Source organism: Ambystoma mexicanum, chromosome 10, assembly GCF_040938575.1.
Source record: "Ambystoma mexicanum isolate Mex_15411 chromosome 10, UKY_AmexF1_1, whole genome shotgun sequence".
Lineage (NCBI taxonomy): Eukaryota > Metazoa > Chordata > Amphibia > Caudata > Ambystomatidae > Ambystoma > Ambystoma mexicanum.
The window spans coordinates 1,505,156,369-1,505,176,759 of NC_090932.1; the positions used below are offsets into that span (position 1 = coordinate 1,505,156,369).

The 20,391-nt window shown below is 49.2% G+C and overlaps 1 protein-coding gene across 3 annotated transcripts in view; it reads right to left on the minus strand.

Annotated features, from left to right (window-relative positions):
• MPHOSPH9 (M-phase phosphoprotein 9) overlaps positions 1 to 20,391 on the minus strand; it is a 1,008,430-nt gene that overhangs the window by 690,794 nt on the left and 297,245 nt on the right. For all 3 annotated transcript variants that reach the window (XM_069619661.1, XM_069619663.1, XM_069619662.1), the window contains one exon: positions 18,656 to 18,734. In XM_069619661.1, the coding sequence (XP_069475762.1) occupies positions 18,656 to 18,734 (79 nt within the window). The remainder of the gene's footprint in view (positions 1 to 18,655; positions 18,735 to 20,391) is intronic.

Below are 20,391 nucleotides of genomic sequence, written 5' to 3' on the forward strand. Positions count from 1 at the left end.
GGAGTGTGACAGGAGGAGTGGGGGCGAGGATAGTGGAGAGGACTGGGCATTAGAAGGAAAAAGGAGAGTAGGAGGGAAAGGAGAAGGTGGTAGGGTGGAGAGGGGGGAAGAGGGTGGTGGAAAGGAGTTTTGAAGATCGCATAACAGAGGTCTCAGAGAAAGGACGAGTAGAGGAGGGCCGTAGCTGTAGATGTCAGAGATGGCGGGGACAGAGACCAGTGTGATAGTTACAAGAAGGGGCAGTGTACAATGGACGGACCCAAGTGAGGGATGGACAGAGGATAGCAGCAATGGGGGATCAATAGGGGGAGGCGCAAAGTCGGAGCGGAGCAAGGTAGTAGGTACAGGATGGCGCCAGAGGTGATCCCGGGGTCAAGCGATGAGAGATGGCAGACAGGAGCCAATAGGGTGAGAGGCAGCAGGCACTCGAAACTGTAGTCAGAGGTGACCCAGGCAGTTGAGGCAGGTAGATTGAGATAACAATTCTGAGTAGGGAGAGCTGCAGGTATTAGTTCTTAGAAGGAGTCACTGGTGGATGGGGCCCAGGTGGAAGAAGCAGGTAACTGATGACGGGCTGCAGCCCTTATTCTTGGACGGAGAGAGCCGGAGTCACCACGACCATAGAGAGGGAGAGGGTCAGTGTCGGGTGGGACTGCTGGGATGGGCCGACTGATTAAACAAAGTTAGGCAGTTAGAAATGGGGATGGCCTCAGGAGGAGGTGTTAGAAGCAATAAGGGGGCTCCAACAGGAGAACAGGGTAGTCAAGGAGAGTGGGCTGAAATAGCAAGCCTGAGTGATTGTATCCGATCCTGGGTGGGAAGGGCCGCAGGCGGTGGTGTCAGAAGCGGACTGGAGGCACCAGAGGAAGAAGTAGTGAGGACGTAGGCAGCTGCGCCAGGCGCAGTATGGAGGCGCCAGCGGAGGAGATCAAGCATCAAGGCGAATGGTAAAGTGCAGGGAACTTAGGCAGCTGCAACCACACTTGAACGGGGAGGGCAGCGGCACCAGGCGCAATGTGGAGGTGCCAGGGGAGGAAATCACACAGCCAAGGTGTGCGGAAAAGTACAGGGATCCTAGACAGCTGGGACCACGTTAAGTTGGAGGGCTAATGCAGAAATGCTCTGTAACTGCGCCCACCCTTGAGCGGGGAGGATTGCTGGCGGTTGTATAGGATGGTATGGAGGCACCGGTGGGAGGACTTTAAGCAGCAGAGGCAGAAGGGCTGTGGTGAGGATCTTGACCAGCCACACTGGTCGAAGGCAGTGTGACAGGTGATAAGGGGAGATGAAACACTGCTGTCTTGGCCAGTATGCATTTTAAGTAGGACTTCAAGTAGCATAAGCAGACAGACTGTGGTGAGGATCTTGATCAGCCACACTGGACGAAGGCAGGGAGGGTTGCAAGCAGTGCACCAGGAAAGCAGATGAGATGGTTGTCGCGGTCACAGAGTGGAAGGATAGTAGGAGGAGCCAGGCTGGAGAAGGCGATTCTGGGTGTCTGCACTCGAGCTCAGACGGGTAGGACCGCTGTAGGCGGCTCCTAGACAGTAAGGATGTACCCCAGGCAGCCACGACCCTGCTGGAACCGCAAGTGCCAGTGAGTGGACAGGGCAGTTCAGAGACAGCGCAGAGACGCCTCGCACTGCAACAATCCCGTTGGGATCCCGAGCAGCCATGTCTATCTTCAGGAGGACGAAGAGCATGGGCGAAGCACCAGGACCAGCAACCGGAGCCGAGTAACTCGATGAGACAGAAAGAGCAGTCTGCTGTCTCAATCGGGCACTAGGCCGGAGGAGCACCGTAGGAGCAGGGCTGGAGCCGGTGAGCGTGTGAGGCTGGACCCGCTCCTGAGCGAGGAGGACCGCAGGAGGCGGGCCAAAGTCAATATGGCGGATCTCCGGAGCGCTGCGATCCTGCCAGGACACAGAGAGCCGATTTGGAGGCAGAGTGTCCAGGAGGCAGTGTGGAGGCACGCAGAGCTGTCTCGTCCCCGCCAGGACACAGGGCGGGCGAGAGCTGAAGCGAGGCACCAAGAGTTGCAGCAGATGCTGGGTGACTAGTGGAGGGGGCAAGGACCGCTGTCCTGGCCGTCCGCCGAGCGGGAAGGACACCACAGGGGCCAGTCCGATGGTGGAGCAGGAGGAGGCCGCACCAATGCTCGATCGAGAAACAATATAAGGCGGATCCGATTCCAGTTGAGATCACTGTCAGAGAAACCCCAGTAGATGAGCAACAGGAACGGAGAAAGGTAAGGAGCAGAATTGCAGTTAATTTGAGAATTATTCAGCCTGTAGTGAGGAGACGCCGGTTCAGGCTGCCGAGCTTCTGTGCCCCTTGGTGGTACTGCGTTGCCACCAGAGTGATGGACTGATCTGAGTGCAAAGGTGGTAAAGGTGGTAGCCTTATCCAGCTTGTCTCACACCACTTTCTCGGAGGTGATGTCTTGTGCTCTGGCAAGGACTGCAGTGATATAGTGGCCTCCTCCTCTTCTTCCTCCACCTCCAACTGGGAGAGAGCTGGCTCTGACACAAAGATACCACCCGGCAGCAAGGCCACCCCAAGGTTAGGGAACAATGCCCGTGGAGAGGCAGTCAATGCAGACACTGTGCTGGTGTCAGAACTGCCAGTGACGATGGACGTGGTCATAATAGTGTAGCGGTAATTTTTGTTTGTCGACGCGGAAGTCGTCGACATGTGTTGTCAGCCATCGACACAGATGTCGTTGAGATCCTCATGCTCGTTGGCTTAGTCGTTGTTGACGTGGTAGTCATAGCCGATGGTGGTTTAGTTGACGATGTGGTAGTCATGGCCGTTGACGGCTTCATTGACGGTTGTGATGAGATAGTCGTATTCGTGGCTGTTGACAGGGTACTGGATCGTGTTGATGGCTTTGGGGTAAACTACCTGGAGTGAGGCTTGGTCGTCAACGATGATGTCCCCATCACTGATTTTGACAATGAGGAGGTTGTTCTTGACCTCAAAAGTGAAGAGTGGCCACCAGATTTCTACGTGGACATTACCTTAGCCTTAGCTCTCGTTTCCCCTTTGATACCCCTTGGACACAGACCTTTGTTGAAGACCAGTCCTTGTGTGAGGATCTGGGCTCATCACCTGAGGCATCCCTATGCCTCTTGCTGGAGGCCTGGACTTCATGCGACCTAGACCTCTTGCTAGAGGTGGTTCGCTGGGCTGTCCTGCCCTAGGATAATGAAGCGTTTCTCTGAACTGAAGCCAAATCAGAGGCCCCGCCAGCGTCCTGTGACATGTTGAGAATGAAGGCAGTAGAGGCAGTTGTTGTGGTGATCCCCTATGTAGTCCACAGCGGGCACAGGCCTTAACAGGCTTTTCCTAGTGGACTTTGCCATGAAGTAGGCCCAACTACACAGACGAGTTTTCGTTGAAGAATGCCGGCAGCGGGGACGGTCAACGGTAGCTGGGTTGTCCCCCGTAAAGCCGGTCATCGTGTTGACGTCGAAAAATATATCTTTTTCGTGGAAACTGTTACATTTGAATTTTAATCGTAGAAAAGTTGAAGAGATGATTTTTGAGGACTCCCTACACTAAAGTGCAGTAAAAAAAAGAAATCATCGGAAGATGGCCCAGAGGGGAGGAGCGAAAGGAGGTGCCCCTATTGGCTGTGGGCAGTATGACCCAAGATGACTGTAATAGAGCATAAAAGTGACTGAACATTTTCTGTTTAAGTTTAAACTGGTCTATGTTACCGAATAATGCCAGCCTCACGACAGGGAATATTCACAGCATGTGAATCTATGAAAGATCCAATACTGGAGAATAGGTGGTTTTCAGCATCCTTCCTAGGTGGGTGAGGGGAGATGGAACAGTAAGCCATTAAGGCATTGGGTATCCTCAAAAGAAGAAGGGGGAGGATGCCACCAGGGGGTGCAGGAAAATGGCAGCCTCAGCGCCGTGCTCTGTTCCCTGCCCTGGAGACCTGTGGAGTATACGCAGAGTTGAAGCACCCAGGGTCCCTCAAAGAAGGGTCCCTGGATGTTGGAAGCAGTGCAGTACCAAGGTGACTAAAGTGGCGAGGTTGGAGACAGTTAAACGAGAGTGGTGAGGCCCGCGCAGAGTGTTTAGAGGAGCTGGGTGGGAAGAAGAGCAGCTGCAGCTGACCCGACATCCACGGCAATAGGAGAGCTTTCCCCTCCAGTTGGGAGGGCGGCTCATCAGAGAGGATCTGGCAGGGGCAACAGGAGCGGCAGAGCTGCTGCGGCAGTGACCAGACTGCACAGAGTCAGACACTGCAGGGGCTGGGGGGGCCTGGGATTTGGGTAGCGAGCCCGTAGTGAGCAGTGCCAGGGAGCGAGCCTGGTGCGGATTGAGTAGACGCCACGAAAGGCGGGAAAGCTGCAGCGGGGGAACTGGTGTGGCGGCCACCAAACTAGGCAGGAGCGGCAGCAGCCACAATATCCATTCACAGGAGGGCCGACAAAGGATGCTGGTCATAGGCCGTGAGTAGCAGTGCCCCATGTGAAAGAACAATGATCTAATAACATCGTGAGCAGGATGGCGGATGGGGGAGAAACGCGGCTGAAAGAGACATAAAATAAACAGAAAGCACTTACTTGGGAAGCCGCACGTGGAGTGACTGCTGGGCAAGTGGCAGACGCATCAAGCCCCCGACAACGGATTGGTCCTAAGGCGGGAAGACATAGCCCGAGCATCCAGATCCCTGTAGTGAGAGGCCCCTGACAGAACTCCTTACTTGGGACTGGCGGCCGCCCCCGCACCTATCTGATTGCCTGGTTGCTGTGCTCCAGGCAACAGGGAGGGCACTGTGTGGTCCGTTGAGAGGATGGCTACGGGTGCTTGCTGGGGGTGGTTGCAGTGGACATGGGCCACCTCCAGGAAGACTGACATGGTGGGACGTAGCTGCAGAAGATGCGCCTGGGTAGCGTGGAGTTCAGCATGTGGACCCCAGACCATGGTAACAGCAGAACTCCCCCTGCTGCTGTGAGGCAGGGGTGGTGGAAAGTGGGCAGGACTGTTAAGGGAGCCAAAGGGGAAGGGCGGGCTGCGAGAGGCACATTGCAGAGGCCCACCGCAGTGCCAAGTGGGGGCAGAAGAGAGCCTTCCGACACAGTGCAAACCGTTGGTTTGTGAGACCGTTGAGGCCCAAGGAGGTGAGGAATGAAGCACTCGACGCAGAGGGTGCCGAACACCCACAGTAGAAGGGGGGGTCATAGGTGGATGAGTTGGAGAGGAGCACCTGCAGAGTACCGCTACCAGGACTGTGAGGAGATGTTCGAAGGCCAAGGGAGAAGGGGCATCTCGATCATGTTCGGCAGAGATTGGTAAAATCAAAAGTGACATCCAGGCCATCCTGGAAGGGATAAGAAGAATGCAGACAGAAATAGGGGCGAAGGTGGCGGACCTCTCGGCGAAGGTGGTTACCCTGCAGGGGGTTGGGGTAAACCAGGCTTCGCTGGGGATCCTAGAAGAGCAGACAGAGGCGTGTTTCCTGGAGGTCAAAAGACGGGAGGAGGAACTGCGCTTCAAGGTGGACGACACTGAGAACCTGGAGGGGCGGATCAACCTCTGGTTCTTTGGATTGCGGGTGACGGAAGGGTAATCCCACATCGGCCTGGAGCACAAAATCCAGGAAATAATGGGAATGGTCCTGGACTCCAAGGAGGGAAGAGACGGTAACCCTGGACAGAGTGCATCGTGCTGGGGGAGGGAGCAGGGGGCATCGCTCGGTCCTGGCACGGTTGCACTATTACATCGATAAGGTGAACATTCTCAAGAAGGCGCAACGCATGGGAGATATTGAATATGGTGACTCCATAATGGCAATTTTTCAGGACAACAGCTACAAAGTACAGATGGGCCTTCCTGTTTGTGCTGGTGTTTGAGTGGGGGGATCACTTAATCACAGAGGAAGAGTGCACCACAGAGGAGCTGGTGGAGCCCTGGAGTGGAAACCTCCAAGAGGTGGAAGCGGAGCAGACTGTCGTGGGAGCCCCGGGGCCCGAAGTCCACACTGAGAAGGGGTAAAATTCAAGGAGCCAGAAAGTTTCAGAAACTGAACACTCCATCACCCCAGACGGATGACACATGAAGGGGGCATTGAGATTGATCCCTGTGTTTTTATTGGACCCCGCCCCTGGAGTCTTCCTCATCCTGGTGGAAAGGAGGGGGATGAGGGAGTGGGAAGGGGGGCACTACACCAGACCGTTGTCTCTACACCAGACCAGTAGAGATAATGGGAGAGGCAGTGCGAGGATGCCTGGACAGCCTGCAGCTCCCCAAACTCACAGTGGTGGAGAGTGAGGAGCTGGAGGAGGTAACATGGCAAAAGGTGCTACGAGTGATCCAAAAGTTGGAAAAGCCCCTGTGGAAGACAGATTCACCGAAGATTTCTACAAACGGTACCAGTCCCTTTTGGCGGCACCACTGGCTAAACAGTTTAACTCTGGTTGGGGAGGGCACCATACCACTGACGTTCCTTCAGGCCTGGATAGCGGTTATACCAAACACAGGGAAGGATATTGCCAATTCCACCCCGTACAGGCACATCTCCCTACTAAATGTGGACGCCTAAATATCTGCCAGGGTGCTTGCATCTTGCCTGGGGGCATGCCTTCCCCGATTGATTCACGCAGACCAAACAGGCTTCATAATGCACAGGCAGGGCTCGGATAACATGTGTAAGATGCTACACATTCTTAACACACTGGTGTTGGTGAGAGAGGAGAACCAACTGCTGGCTTTCGACGAGGAGAAGGTCTTCAACCAAATGAGTTGGGAATTAATGAGGGAGGTGCTCTCCCCCATAGGGATGGGCCCGAGATGGAAAGGGTGGATTGCAGCTCTGTACTGTAAGCCGACAGTCATTGTGGTAGTGCATGTCACAGGCCTTCCCGTTACAGCGGGGCACGAGACAGAGGTGTCTGCTCTCTCTGCTGCTCCATGCACTGGCTATGGAGCCGTGTGCTGCATGGGTGAGGAAAGATGAGGGAATCAGGGGGGTCCAGATAGGGGGGCTGATGTGCAAAATCAGCCTCTTCGCAGACGAGATTCTGCTCTACGTTACGAAGTTGGCGCAATCAGTGCCACATTTGCTGGAGAGCCTAGTGCGGCATGGGGATCTACCCGGCTTTAAAGTCAACCTGGAGAAATCGGTGGCCTATGTTGTCAGAGGGTTGGCGCGGGTAGAGAGGGAGTACATCAAGGGGCTGCCGTTTCAGGTGCATGAGGACTCTTTTTGATATTTGGGGGTGCAGGTGTCCTGCAACTATGAAGATCTCCCCCTCCCACCCCCCAAGAACTACCTGCTGCTATGGTCGGCCGACGGTGTGGAAGGATATTGAGAGGTGGGCGAGGTTTAGGCTATTGCGCACCTAAACTGTATCAAAATGGGAGTGTTACCCAAATTCCTCTTCTTATTCCAAATGCTTACGGTGGTGGTCCTGTGGTCTTTTTTAGGTAAGGTTAAGACGGCTTTGTTGAAGTTCCTATGGGCAGAGGCCAAGCACAGGATAGCCTTCAAGACAATGATTCTACCGAAGGAGGAGGGCTGGGTGGGGTTCTGGACCTCTGGACCTTCGTGTCCTGGTGGACCATCTGGACCCGCTCTCCGACAAACAATGGGTGCCAATGGATAATGCAGTTCTGGCACTGCGTGCCCCTGGGGAGAAGCTGTGGGTGCCCAGGTCCCGAGGATGGTGCTGCACCACCCGGTTGTAGAGGTCTTGTGGTCCCTTTGGAAAGAGGGGGGGGGGAAATAGATGGCTGTCCACGTGGCCGTCACCCTTAAGTTGTATCTGGGCTCCACCCCTGCAGGACGGAATTGAGGAGCCACTGGTGTTCCAGCTTTGGTACGAGGCAGGGCTGAGCAGGGCTGGCCAAGTGTGGGAAGGTGGGCTTTTATTTCATGGGATAGGTTGGAGGAGTGTTTGGGCATTGGGAAGGTGTCGGTATTCTGATACCTGCAATTGAAAGGGGTGTTCACAGATGGTCAATGGGGTGAGAACTTACAGAGGGACTGACAGCCTTTGCGCAGCTTTTGCTCACAAAGGCAGGCTCTCAGGGGCTTATTGCTCGACTGTATAGGACGATACCTCAGGCAGAGCCTAGGGATCCGCTCCTGGCCAGGATCCGATGTGGACAAGACCTGGGAAAGGACATTGACGCCTTGTGGACGCTGATGTGCAGGAGAGGGGTGGATGGGATTCACAGGGAGCTCTCGCCGTGGTCTCTCCTTTTTGGGGTGTGGATAGTGCGGGAAGGCGAGGTGCAAGATGGCTATATGGTGCAGGTTATGTTGGTGGCTGCCAGATGCTGCTTAGCCCAGTTGAAGAAGAACCTGCGTATGCCTGTCGAAATTGAATGTGTGGCAAAGGTGCACGCCATATACGATATGGAGTTCCTCACACATCTTTTGGAGGAGTCCCGGTCCAATATTGAAGTTCTTTAGGTGCCTTTTTTTGAGAAGTATGGCCGGTGAGCAATGCTGGGGGACTTAAAGTTTTGGTGGGCGGTATGGCCGGTTTACGAGTAGTCTCCATGTAACAACGTAGAGCCCCAGACGCTGATTGGGAAAGGTAACCCTTTGTGTAAATCAGCTGCACATCCAGCCCTAAAACTTTGAGACTGTCCTTCCAGAGGGGGGTCAACACACTCAGTATGAATCTACCGAAGTTGCTCAGAATTCACTGCGGGGTGGGGGGAGAGGTGGAAGGGGTGGGGGAAAGGGGAGATAACTGGGAGGAGAGGTGCTACGCCGGGTTAGATTTTCATGGGGGGCTTTATACTAGTTTGTAACGCATTATATCATATGTCAAAGTTCAAATTTGGAAGAAAAAGAAAGGGGATACCATGTCTCATCCTATGGTGCCATGATATTCTCCCAGAGGTTGTCTCGCCCCATGTGATCCTACCTCATATAGCTGGCCCTATGGTCAGGATCAAGTAGCGGCTGCTAGCCCCTGGCGACATGGGGAGAGGTCACTGTCGGGGAAAGAAGTGATGACACCAAACGATTCATCAAACTTGACATACTTGTTCACAGGACGCAGATCTAATGCAGGGTATGTGGTTAAATCCTTTTTAGGTATAAGGAAGTACTCTGAATAAATACCCCTATTTACATATAAAAAGGCGATGAGTTCTATGGCTCCTTTCTGCAGCAATGTCTCGACCTCCGCTTGCAGGGTGAGTTGATGTTCTTGCGACATCCTTCTGTTCTTTGGCGGATGGTAACAGGGTTTTAGTAGAAATTCGATTATCTTACTGTGACGGTAGTCAGCACCCACTGGTCTGAGGTTATCCCCTCCCTTGAGTGGGTGAATGATAATATTCAACCTCTTACTGGAGATGCATCAGAGGGAACCTTTATGTGAAAGTCACTTGCTGGCAGGGGCAGGGGTGCCTCTAGAGGCTGCACTCCTACCTCTACCCTTGGATCGTCTAAAACCTCACTGTTGTGGGTTTGGTAGGTGGATTGTGTACCCTGGGGTTTGTACCAAGAAGGACACTGATGAAAACCCTGAATGTGTGGGTCTAGAGAAGGCTTGATATGATATGATCATTTATTTGTATCATGCTCGTACACAAGTGTTTCAGAGAGCGACAAGGCAAGGGAGGGGTAAAGGGGAGAACAAAAAACAACGATCTTACTAGGCCCAGTGACATTGAGAACCCGCAAGTGCATGGGAAAGGGAAAGGGGAAAAGAGCATGGAAGGAGAAGAGTGGAAAGTGTGCAGCAGACAGGAACATATAAATCATAATAAATAAAAAAATAGATAATAGAGGCAATAAACAGTGGTTGCAGCCTGAAAGTGCTGTGTTGAAGGCAGCAGACTGGGTAAGTCCAATAAGTGCAGAAAAAAGAAAATGGGGATGTGGGGAACTGTATGGGTACAGATACAGTCCCCAGTGCAAGGAGTGGCCAGGAGGCAGTGCCAAAGGGTGGCAGGGTGAGCAGGTACCTGGGTCATAGGGTGGCCAGGTGCGCAGTGCCAAAATGTTACGAAAGGAACGGCAGGTATTCAAAACTCTGCATTGGACAAACGGCTTATTAGAAATTTGAATAAGGGTCTTAAGTGTGTTGCGTTCCTTCTTAGCTGCCAAACAATGCAGATTCTTCAATGGGCTTGTTAATTAAGGTGGCCTGAGTTAAGCTTGGATTTTGATGCTCAGCCTAATTATGATCTGATAATTTTTCATAAAAAGTGGTGAGCTAAATTACTAACACTCCAAGCCTGTAAATTTGCCAGGGGATCTGCAGGCTATAGTTTGGCCGGTATTGTAAAGCTATACCAGCAATGCTCTGTTCCAGCCATTCTTTATGGCCTAGAAGCATTGGCGATGCAGGACCTGACCTGGCTTAACATACTTGAGGGCCATTACTGGCGTACAGTCTTGGGCTTGGGCCCTACGTGCCCTATGCAGCATCTTGGCTTGGAACTGGGCCTTATCTCACTGAGGGGTATGGTCTTGCGCGCACGTGGATCTTTCTATCTAAAAGCATGCACCGCCCCCATTTGCAAATTATTTGCATTAGCTGGATGTAACTATGACTCTGAGAGTGTCCCACGAGGGCCTAATTCTAAACAGCTGAACAAAACTCTCTTCTCAGAGATTGACTGGACTTTTGCTAAAAATAAAGATTTGCCATTTATCCATTTGAAAAAATCCTTTGAACATAAATTAAACAGATGGGATTGGTGTGGGAACTATACCCACCTGTCTAGGTTAAAAGGATATGAGGCAGTGTCCCACGTTGTGCATAGATACCGGACGACCCAACCTTATTGGTTGTAATGCCCAGCACCTGAAGTAAGGCAATTCATTTTAAGATTGCGAATAAATCAACTACCGGTACTTGCAGTCATGGGGGTGACATTGGAACATAGGACCTATCGCATTTTTCGTATATCAGGATTCAAAGAGTCAGCCAGACATGGCCTTACCCAATGCGTCAATGGGGCCGGTGTACATGTGCATGCTTGGTAAACTGGTACATAGGTATGAGGCCATTACTGGGGACTCTTCTTGGGACTATTGTCTCAATTCCGACACCATTTCATTACAGCTAGTTTTCTACAGGGTATAGTCACATGCCAAGACCCTCCTACCTGACTAAAGTCTCCATGGCCCTCATCCTTGGGGGTACCCCCCCAAACCCGTCTTTGGCTTGTGACATTACGGAAAGTTTTGATCCTGTTGTAACATCTGGACTCTACTATACCCTCTTTTTGTACATATATTTGTTTATGCTTGAAAGAATTATGGGTTGTGCTGTCTGATGAACTTGGAACTCAGAAGTCATGCTATGTTATTCGGTTTTACTGTATTAATGTACAGTGCATTATCCATTGTCCTTTGGCATCTTGTATTTTGTGTATACATTTTTCTTTTTTGTTCTCTATTGTGTCTCACAGATTGCATTTGGATTTGGCATTGTGCGTTACTACTACGTTATATCATGTTTTATTGTGTTTAATGTTTGTGTAAAGTCAAAATTTTGGACATCACAATAAAATTATTATTATTATTATTATTATTATTATTATTATTAATTAAGGTGGCCCGAGTGTCTGGTTTGAATCCAAAGTTGCGAGCCAAGAGTACCTCTTTAATAATGTTCCCTGTGCAAGGACTCTGCTTGCTGTTTCTGCAGAGTCCAGGGTATTCTTTGAAATATTGTGGATAACTGGCCTACCCTCTTTAATGATGTTAAGTAGTTGGCACTTGGTTGGCTCAAGGACGTCTGTCAAGTTATTTTGGAGAAACCCCCAGTGAACATCGCAGTAGCTTGCCAACAACATACTATTATTGGCAATGCGTGCTGAGTAAGCCACTGAAGCAGTGACCATCTTGCCTAAAACGTAAAGATTTTTACATTCTTTGTCTGGAGGTGCCTCGGTATTGGAAAATGGCACTCCAGCACGCTTCCTAGTGGTAATGACTACCAGCGAGTCAGGTATTACATGACCCCGGATATTAAAGAGGGTCAGTTGGAGCAGGTTTGAACATTTTCTCCATATGTGGCTTAATTGCCAGTGTAAGGGAAGGTGGAAGAAGGGAAGGTGTATCTTAGGCCAATGAACAGTTATTAACTTCACAGTACAGTTAGATGACTTTTTAACTCTGGGAAAGGCAGGTTTCAGTGTTAATGTGGGGAGACACATGGCATGGGCAATGCTTGTTCTCTTCCTCATACATACACTTAACTTCTTCAAATGAATGGTATGCCATGTTAGAATAAAGAAAATAAGTCAGTCTGTCTTTAGAAATCACAATTAGGCACACACAACCACTTCTTGATATAGTTTTTAAGGTTTAAAGATTGATATACAATTGTATTCCCATGTGAAAGTGAAGGATAGAGTTCAGTTCTCTTTTGGGAATCATAACTAAGCACACACAACCACTCTTTGATGTAATTCACACAAGTTAGAGATTGTAACATGTATATTGTCAAAGTTAGGTAATTGATAATGGTCTCAGCAGCGTTCCCTAAGGGCACGCAATCACTACTTCAAGCAGTAACAGTCTTTAACAATTGAACAATGGGATTGAGCAGCGTTAACTTCTCAAGCAACTTCTACTAGCTTAAAGTCTTATGCAAGTTAATAGGGAGCTGGATACTACTACTGGCAATGCTTGCCAATGTGTTAAAATACTGTGATTCAGTCACCGGCTTCTTGAACACTTCTTCTGCAGGTTCCACTGCTTTCCCGACTCCTGCCACATCTTCTACTGCTTCTGGATCGATGAGCACCATACCCTCCTCCAATTAAGGTGCCTCTGGTCCGGCCACACGGTCAGGGAGGCCTTCTCACTCCAGAGACCCACAGCTTATCAATTGCTTCTTGCCTCAGTCTCCTGCCCTATCACAACTCGGCAACCACAGCTATTAGGCTCACACAGAGAAAGACAGCTCTCGTACAAGTCTTCCGCTGCGCAGCCTCTGCACTTCAGTGTTTGGGGGAACAGGATGCTCTTCTTGTTCTTCCACTTATACTTGGTTTGCCAGCCTTGTGCCTTCTTCCTTCTGCTACAGCTCACATTTCAGTCTCAGTTCCAGCTCGTTACACTCCTTTCAATTGCCTGCACCAGAGGGGGCCTCTTATGCCTCCCAGGTTCATTCAGGTGTGGGCTGTTAGGCTTGATTGCCCGGCCACTGCTACAGCTTGCCTCTACAGCCCTTTTCCTTGCCCCTTCTGGGATTATGGGACTTGTAGTACCCTTCAGTAAAGTTCGTTTTTTTTAACCTCGGAGCTATTTTTAAAAAGGTACATTTATTTCCCGTAAACTTATTAAAATATGGACTGTTAGGATTGGTCATTACAGAGGAAAACATCTGACTTAAGGCATTTTCTCTAGATCCTTTTGTTATACCTTGCGGAGTAAGGAGGGTATTTATTCTTGAAAGATCTTTTTTATTAACAAGGTTTGCTCAGATTTTCCAGAGCTTGTACTCCAGGTTACAGATCGGACATGTGAATCAGGGACACTAATGGCAATATGCCATCACTTGTTTTGGCAACCCACAAAGGCACTGCCTTTCAGAGGACAAATACTGCGTCTCATCCCATGGTATCTCACCACCGTGGGCCTTGTCTCTTTCCAAATGATCCTCCCACAGTACACCACCCCCAAAGTCAGGATCAGGACACCCCCAAAGTCAGGATCAGGAAGCGTCTGAAACTTTAGGCAGGGTTTCAGTGAGGGTTCCATAGGATTCTTCACACTCCGCAATGCCAGACTCAATTTGATTCCTTGTTTATGTATATGTGCCACCCCCTTCCAGTTCTCAGCAAATCAGACGCCCAGGTAGTCAAATGCCTTCACCCGCAGAATAACAGAAATGTTGCTGAATATTCCATGCATCTCGATGATCTTCACCTCCCAGCAGTACATACCATAACTGCTGACATTTTGGAATTTATTTTCAAGTCTTGATTTGTCATAAAATCAGTATAGACATTAATATGTTTCTGGAGAGCATTGGGGTGTCCGGGTGATTAGAACAGTATCATCCGTGTAAGCTAGCAGGGGGTACAATTTGTTTCCAACCCGGGGGAAATCTGTGCTGGAATCAATAATGGCCTTATAAAAGGCCATTAATGTAGAAGGTAAATAAAACCGGCGCCAGAAGATATCCTTGGTAAACTTCTGTTTCAACCTCAAAAGTATCTAGTGCACCATCCCTGCTCTCCAAAGTGAACGCAAGCCCTAGTACCGCCATGCACCAGTTGCAAGACACTTAGTAACTCAATTGAACGCCCCATGGGCTCAAGCATTGACCAGAGCGTTGCTCCATTTATCTCATCAAAGGTGTTGCTTAGGTCCATGAAGGCCAAATAGATTGCTTCATCCTTTACAAAAACTGATTGCGCCCCCACCAAATACAAATTGAGGGCTTGATCGCGGGTCCCCAAATCTGGTGTAAAGCCATACTGAATGTGTGGGCACCGAATGGGTTGAGATCCATTCCTTGATGCAACCCAGTAAAATGCGGGCAAACATTTAAAAAGAGGTGTCCAGGAGTGATATGGATCTGTAGGCCAGGGGGCTCCTGCAATCATTTTAAAATATAGGATAAATGATGGCATTTTTCCATGAATACAGGAGTTCTCCAGTTTGCAAAAATGAATTAAAGCAAATTGTCAACAATGGGGCCCACAGATCCACCACCCGCTTATAAAGGTCCACAGGAACCACATCTGGGCCCGGGGCTCTATTGAGCGCTTGTTGGCTGGTCGCATCCTTCACCTCCCTTAATGAGAACTGAATCAATGGGCCCCGCTCCCCAATAATAAATTTAGTCGCAGGGCCCGCATACAGGGATGAGAAATGATTGACCCAGGCCTTGGCCTCCACATGTGTTCCCCTCAATGTCTGCTCTCTTCTGTAAGGGGGCCCTCCTGCCATGAACTCCCAAAACCTTTTGGAATCATTAGAAGAGGCAGCAATCAATAGATATTTCCACTGTGGCATCTGTTTCATGAGTCTCTATCCGAGCAAGTGAGTATGAGGTGTATTATGTCAGGGGGGCTGTGATGTCATTGATAGAATGTGTATGGTTATGAATTGGTGAATGGCCTACTCAGTGTTCCAGACCAGTCAGTAGGAGAGATGGGACCTGGGTGGTGGGTACTGGTGGATCCTCAATGTAACATTTTATGGACTTGCTAAGATAACCATGCAACCTGAATAAAGCTTACTGAACAACATACCCGAGTGTCGTTACAACATTCACCAGTTCCAAAGTAGATACTTGTTCAGGTACATTTATGTAGAAAGAAAGCAGTGGGCTGTAGTGGTGATTATTGAAAGTCCCCAAGTTAGATACAAGTTAAAGTAAAGTTCAGGCAAGTACTAAACTCAATACAACACACTATGATAGGCCATGGGAAGGACCATTTATCCAGGATCCACCATAAAAGGTTCGGTCAGAGTGAGTTAGGGTCAGGACTTTATGCCCAATGTAACCTTATGGAGGACATGGGGGGGGGACAGAAACCGGTATGTTAGCTTACCCCCAGACTCAGATTCTTCCAGAGACCACTATAGGTATTCCCGAATCAGTTGGGGACACAATCTTCTGGGCTTGGTCCGGTCGAGGAAGGACCACGGGTCACGGGTGCCAAGGTAACTTGCTATGTCAGGATTTCGTTTCAGGCAATCACAATGCACAGGAATGGGTTTCAGACAACCTCCAGTAGAAGACCCTAGACAAGGAAAGATTAATACTTCTGCAGTGCAGACCCCCTTAAGACACCTCACAGGATTCAATGAGTGTTTTAACAAGCCTCGCCACAGTCAGGCGGCGACAGGTTATCTTCAGGCGGCGAAGACAGGAGCAGACCCAGCACAGCTTCCCTTGGTGTGAGACGGCTGAAAAATCAGGAGCATGCAATTTATGGCACACACTGAAGATCTGCAAAGTTCCAAGGCTCTGTTCGGACCAACGATGAGTGCAACAAGGTAACACAGGATAGAGCTGGTCAGTCCATACCTACAGTGGTCCAGGGACCCTTCTAAAGGCTCAGCAGATACAGATCCTCAAGCAGAGTTCCAGACTGGATGTTGCCACTGGTCCAGGGGTCGAACCACCAACAAACACCTTCTTGAGATCAGGACAGAGGAACCGAGCTTCACTCAGACAACATGGAGTCGATGCTGGTCAGCTGCAAGAGTCGGCTTCGAGTCATCAGCGGGCTGCTCTTCTTCATTGCTCTTCTTCATAGAAATCTTGTTTCCAATGATGATGTGCCGAACAGTCGAAGAGTCCTCCTTTTATCCAAGGTTCAGGCTTGGAGCAAGCCCAAGTCCACCAATGATAAGATCTACCATTCAAGCCACTGGTCATCACATCTTTCCAGCAACAGACTTTCAGGCACCAGAGGATGTGGATTGGGACTAGACAGACTCAGCCGCTTCTGTCACCTCCTCAGCCCTGTGGTGCCTCTGGAGGCGCTGGATGTTCCTCCATTGATATGAACGGAACAGCTTTCCCGCAACATGGGTTAGCAGTCTAGTTGTTTATTAACATGGCCGCCACATGCCGCTATTTGTTTCCCCCAGCGACAGTCAACGGTACGTTGCAACCCGTTTCCTACTAGGGGTCATACGCTTTTTAGGCACTAACCTCCTACTGTGAATTCTTCCTTGTGTGCAGCTTTTATTCTCCTACTCCTCCTCCGAGTGCTTGCATGGCTCCCTTCGATTCCCTGCAGCATCCCTCTCCCCTGGTTTCCCGGTCTCTCAGCGCTGCTTTCAGCCTCGCTTCTCCTCCCTGCCTCTCTCCCTCTCATTCCTCCCTGCTTTCCTTCTCCGCGTGTGTCTCGGACGCTATTGGAGTTTCCCCGTCAGTTTTCTGTTTCCCAGTTTCCTTCTCGGAACTTGCTGCTCTCAGTGCTCTCTTACTGCTTTGAGGGGGTTTCTTTCATTCTACTCCCTCTTAAGGGGATATTGAAAACTCCTGCTTACCTCGTCAGCACAAACTCATTCTAGCTGCCTACTGCATACTGCTACATACCTACAGCAAGGATTCAATCTCAACTACTCCACTGCCTCACATTTCGCTCTTCTGTGGTCTTCGGAATCATCATTTGTGAACCAACCGGATAAGGGGTTTTTCTGCCACACCGGCTTTTCCCCTGCTTGTCTGTTTTGGGAAGATGGCCACTAGTCCGCCAATTGGGTAGGCAGACATAGTGGCTTGCCCCCGCGACAGGCCCTACCTCTTTAAGGAACGATGGACCACCAGGAACAAAAAGAAGGGGAAACGAAGTCTGACTACTGAAGCCAGCCCTCCCTACTAGAATGAGTTGAGGAGTTGGATTGTCTCTTTGAGACAGATAATCTTGACACCTTCCTCTGGGGAAGACACAGCCTGTGAAAGTCACAGCTTTCCCCAGGAAAGGCATTTCCATATAAGGAATAAGAACAATCAAAAACAACATTGTGGCATGGCCATCTCTGTGTGCTAGCCACCTTTAGTAGCCAGTAAAAAAAACACAAAAACTGTAAAAATATCACAGCTGCCACCGTCTTGTCTTAGGCACATATGAAAAGTAACCAAAAAGCCATTATATACAAAAATATAAGGATACAAAGTATCCTAACTGCACTTTACTATAAGGTGATGTGTGCAATTGTAACAATACAGGACTTTAGAAAGAGAATCCTAGTCTCTCGGTACTGACAGTCTTAAGCACTAGTCAGTTTCCCATAAGAATGAGCAAATCAGGCAAGGGAAGTAAATCAGAAGTCTTCACGTACCTCTAAAAATCAGGATAGGGGTCAAAACAAGCAAAAAGAATGGTGGTGCTCTACGGCGGGAAAGGTGAAAAGAACATATTTCCAATTAATCGACTAAGTGGCTATATGGATAGATTAATTAGCAATGGCTAGAGGGTTGAGTCCGAAGGAAAACTACATGATATGCCTGTAAACAGTGATGCAGAGGAGTTCATTTTACACATACTACCCCTTTGGCCTCTAACATGTACTGCCCTGTCATCATTTAATGCCCTAATGAGGACTGTTTCAGGAGTAGGTACATAGCTAAGAAGTTAATGTGATCGAATTGCGACACATTTTCCTGAAAAAGGCTAAGGTTAATTTGGGACCATAATTAGGAGTTGCTGGAGTATAGAATTCCATTTTGAAGAAAGCAAATATAAAACGGATTTTAAAGCGGGTTTGAGGAACTTGCCTCAAAGTGTTGATGAGTTACCAATTATTGGGAATGCACAAGACATTTTGTATTCAGATTTTAGGAGTCAGGTCTCACTAAAGCATATATTGTTTGCCTAAGAAATCAAACCCATGGACCCCCATCACAGAAATGGAATTATAGTAACTGAGCAAAAACAGACAAAACCATGGAAGGCAGGTGTGCATGTTGTCATGGATGTGAATTTGATATGAAACATAAGAAACAGAGAAAGGCATGGCAAGCATGTAGCTAATGACTGATTTGGTAGTGACATGGGTAAATAAACAACTCATAACATTTGTTCAGGGTCATTCAAACTTAATTTCATTACTGATCAGTCATAATTGTACAGCAGATGGAGGTAACATGGCAAGGAACCATAAGTTTATGCACATAACCAGAGAAATAGAATAAGATATGCAACAATGTTTTATATAAAAGTAGAACTTTACCTGAACCTTCAGAAAATACTGAGCTTGGGCTATCACTTTGCCTCCCGAGAAGGAACATCTCTGATGGCATAGAAGACATCTAAAAGAGATCAATAAAAATCACTTTGTTTTTGGACCCATGGAAAATGATGCACTGCAATAAAAGTAAGACCGGTAGGATTGAAGTTATTTGAAATTTCACAACATTCAAAATGATAATTGGAAAACCCAACAGTTTTGGCTGTGCTAAAGGGAAGTTATTCGACTGAGTAAACTGCTTTCCAGGACCCGGACAGTGAGACCAGGGAAATGGAAAGCTGCAAGGAATTGCCATCGGGCAAGGGTGCAAAGCCCTGGCGTTTTATTAATAGATAAAATGATGAGGATAACTCCATCTCTGAAACGGTAATCTTCTGATCAGAGTCACCTTTTGTAGGCTCCATGGCAAACGCTTTTACTTGGGCTCTGCTGCATCAGTACCCTGATTTGCAGCACCTGCTTTACCAGTGGCACAGAGCAGTATCCAAGGGCAGGGATGTCAACTCGACAGGTACTGCGACAGCAAAGTCTCTGAGCGCAGGGCTGCCAATTAAGACATTCCCCCCTGTACTAAAACTATGATTATCATAACCCATGATGAGGACAGGATAAACTCTAAAATAAAGCTATGCCTGAGTTTAGGCATAGTGCATGGTGCCACTTATGATCATGACCGCCACATCCATATTGATATCATGCATCTGTCAGCTCCTGTGAGTCAGTGATGTGTATTCTGGTCATACGAGTTGTGATTGCCAAAGGGCATGACAGGAAACTGAATTGCCCTACCTCTTTGATCTCAGAGGGCAAGTAACACCCTCTGCCTGAGACGGCAGCACAGCAGGCTGTGGTCCTGGGCCCCAAGTATCAAAAAGCACACCCATTTAAAAGGAGTAGCCTCACACCAGGATGGTGCATCTCTAAAGAACTTTGTTCCCAGCGTGAAGGAAAACAGTGCCTTTGGAGTAGGAAGGAGGGCTATGTTCACGGAAAAGAGAATTCCACTATTTTGTTTTTCTCTGCTTCGCTCTCCCTCTCTCCTTCCTGTCCCCTCCAGTTCCACTCGTGCAAAGAATCTTGGGTGTGTTGGCAGAAGGTCAAAATCCACTTCTATGAAAGGCAGGGATTGGACCACTAAGGCAGACTAGCTTTAGTCCACTCACCCAGGTACTTGTGCCTTTAAATGAGGGGTCTCCCACCCCTTCTCCAGATTCACTCTCGAATTACACCACAGAAGAACTTACTGGACCTCGTTTGGGAAAGTTATACTTTCCAAAGCACTCAGCCTGAAGTGAGGGAGACATCAAAAGCAGAAGATAGATTGCCCCTCCTACCCACTCTCAGGGCCCATCAGGGATGAATTTATGCTGTGGACCAGGACCTGCCACTCTGTACCGGGATCTCCTAAAGCTCGGAGAGCAGACCCTGCACGCAACCATCCCATCAGAGTCCCTCCAAATAGGCCTCACAGCGTCCAGAGGATCAGACCAGCTGAAGCTCTCTGTTCTGCCGCACCTTGAATAAAAGGAAAGACCCCTGTGCTGGCTTTTGCACTCCACCAATCCGAACTATTGCTTGCACTTCGAACAGGCTCGACACTGCATTTTACCCTAGTTCGTCACCTGCTAGGCCCGAATCCACTGCTTGACGCCGGGATCCAATCAAAACCGCTGGAGAGTCACACGCCGACTGTGGTCAGTGGCTACAACCACGTCTCT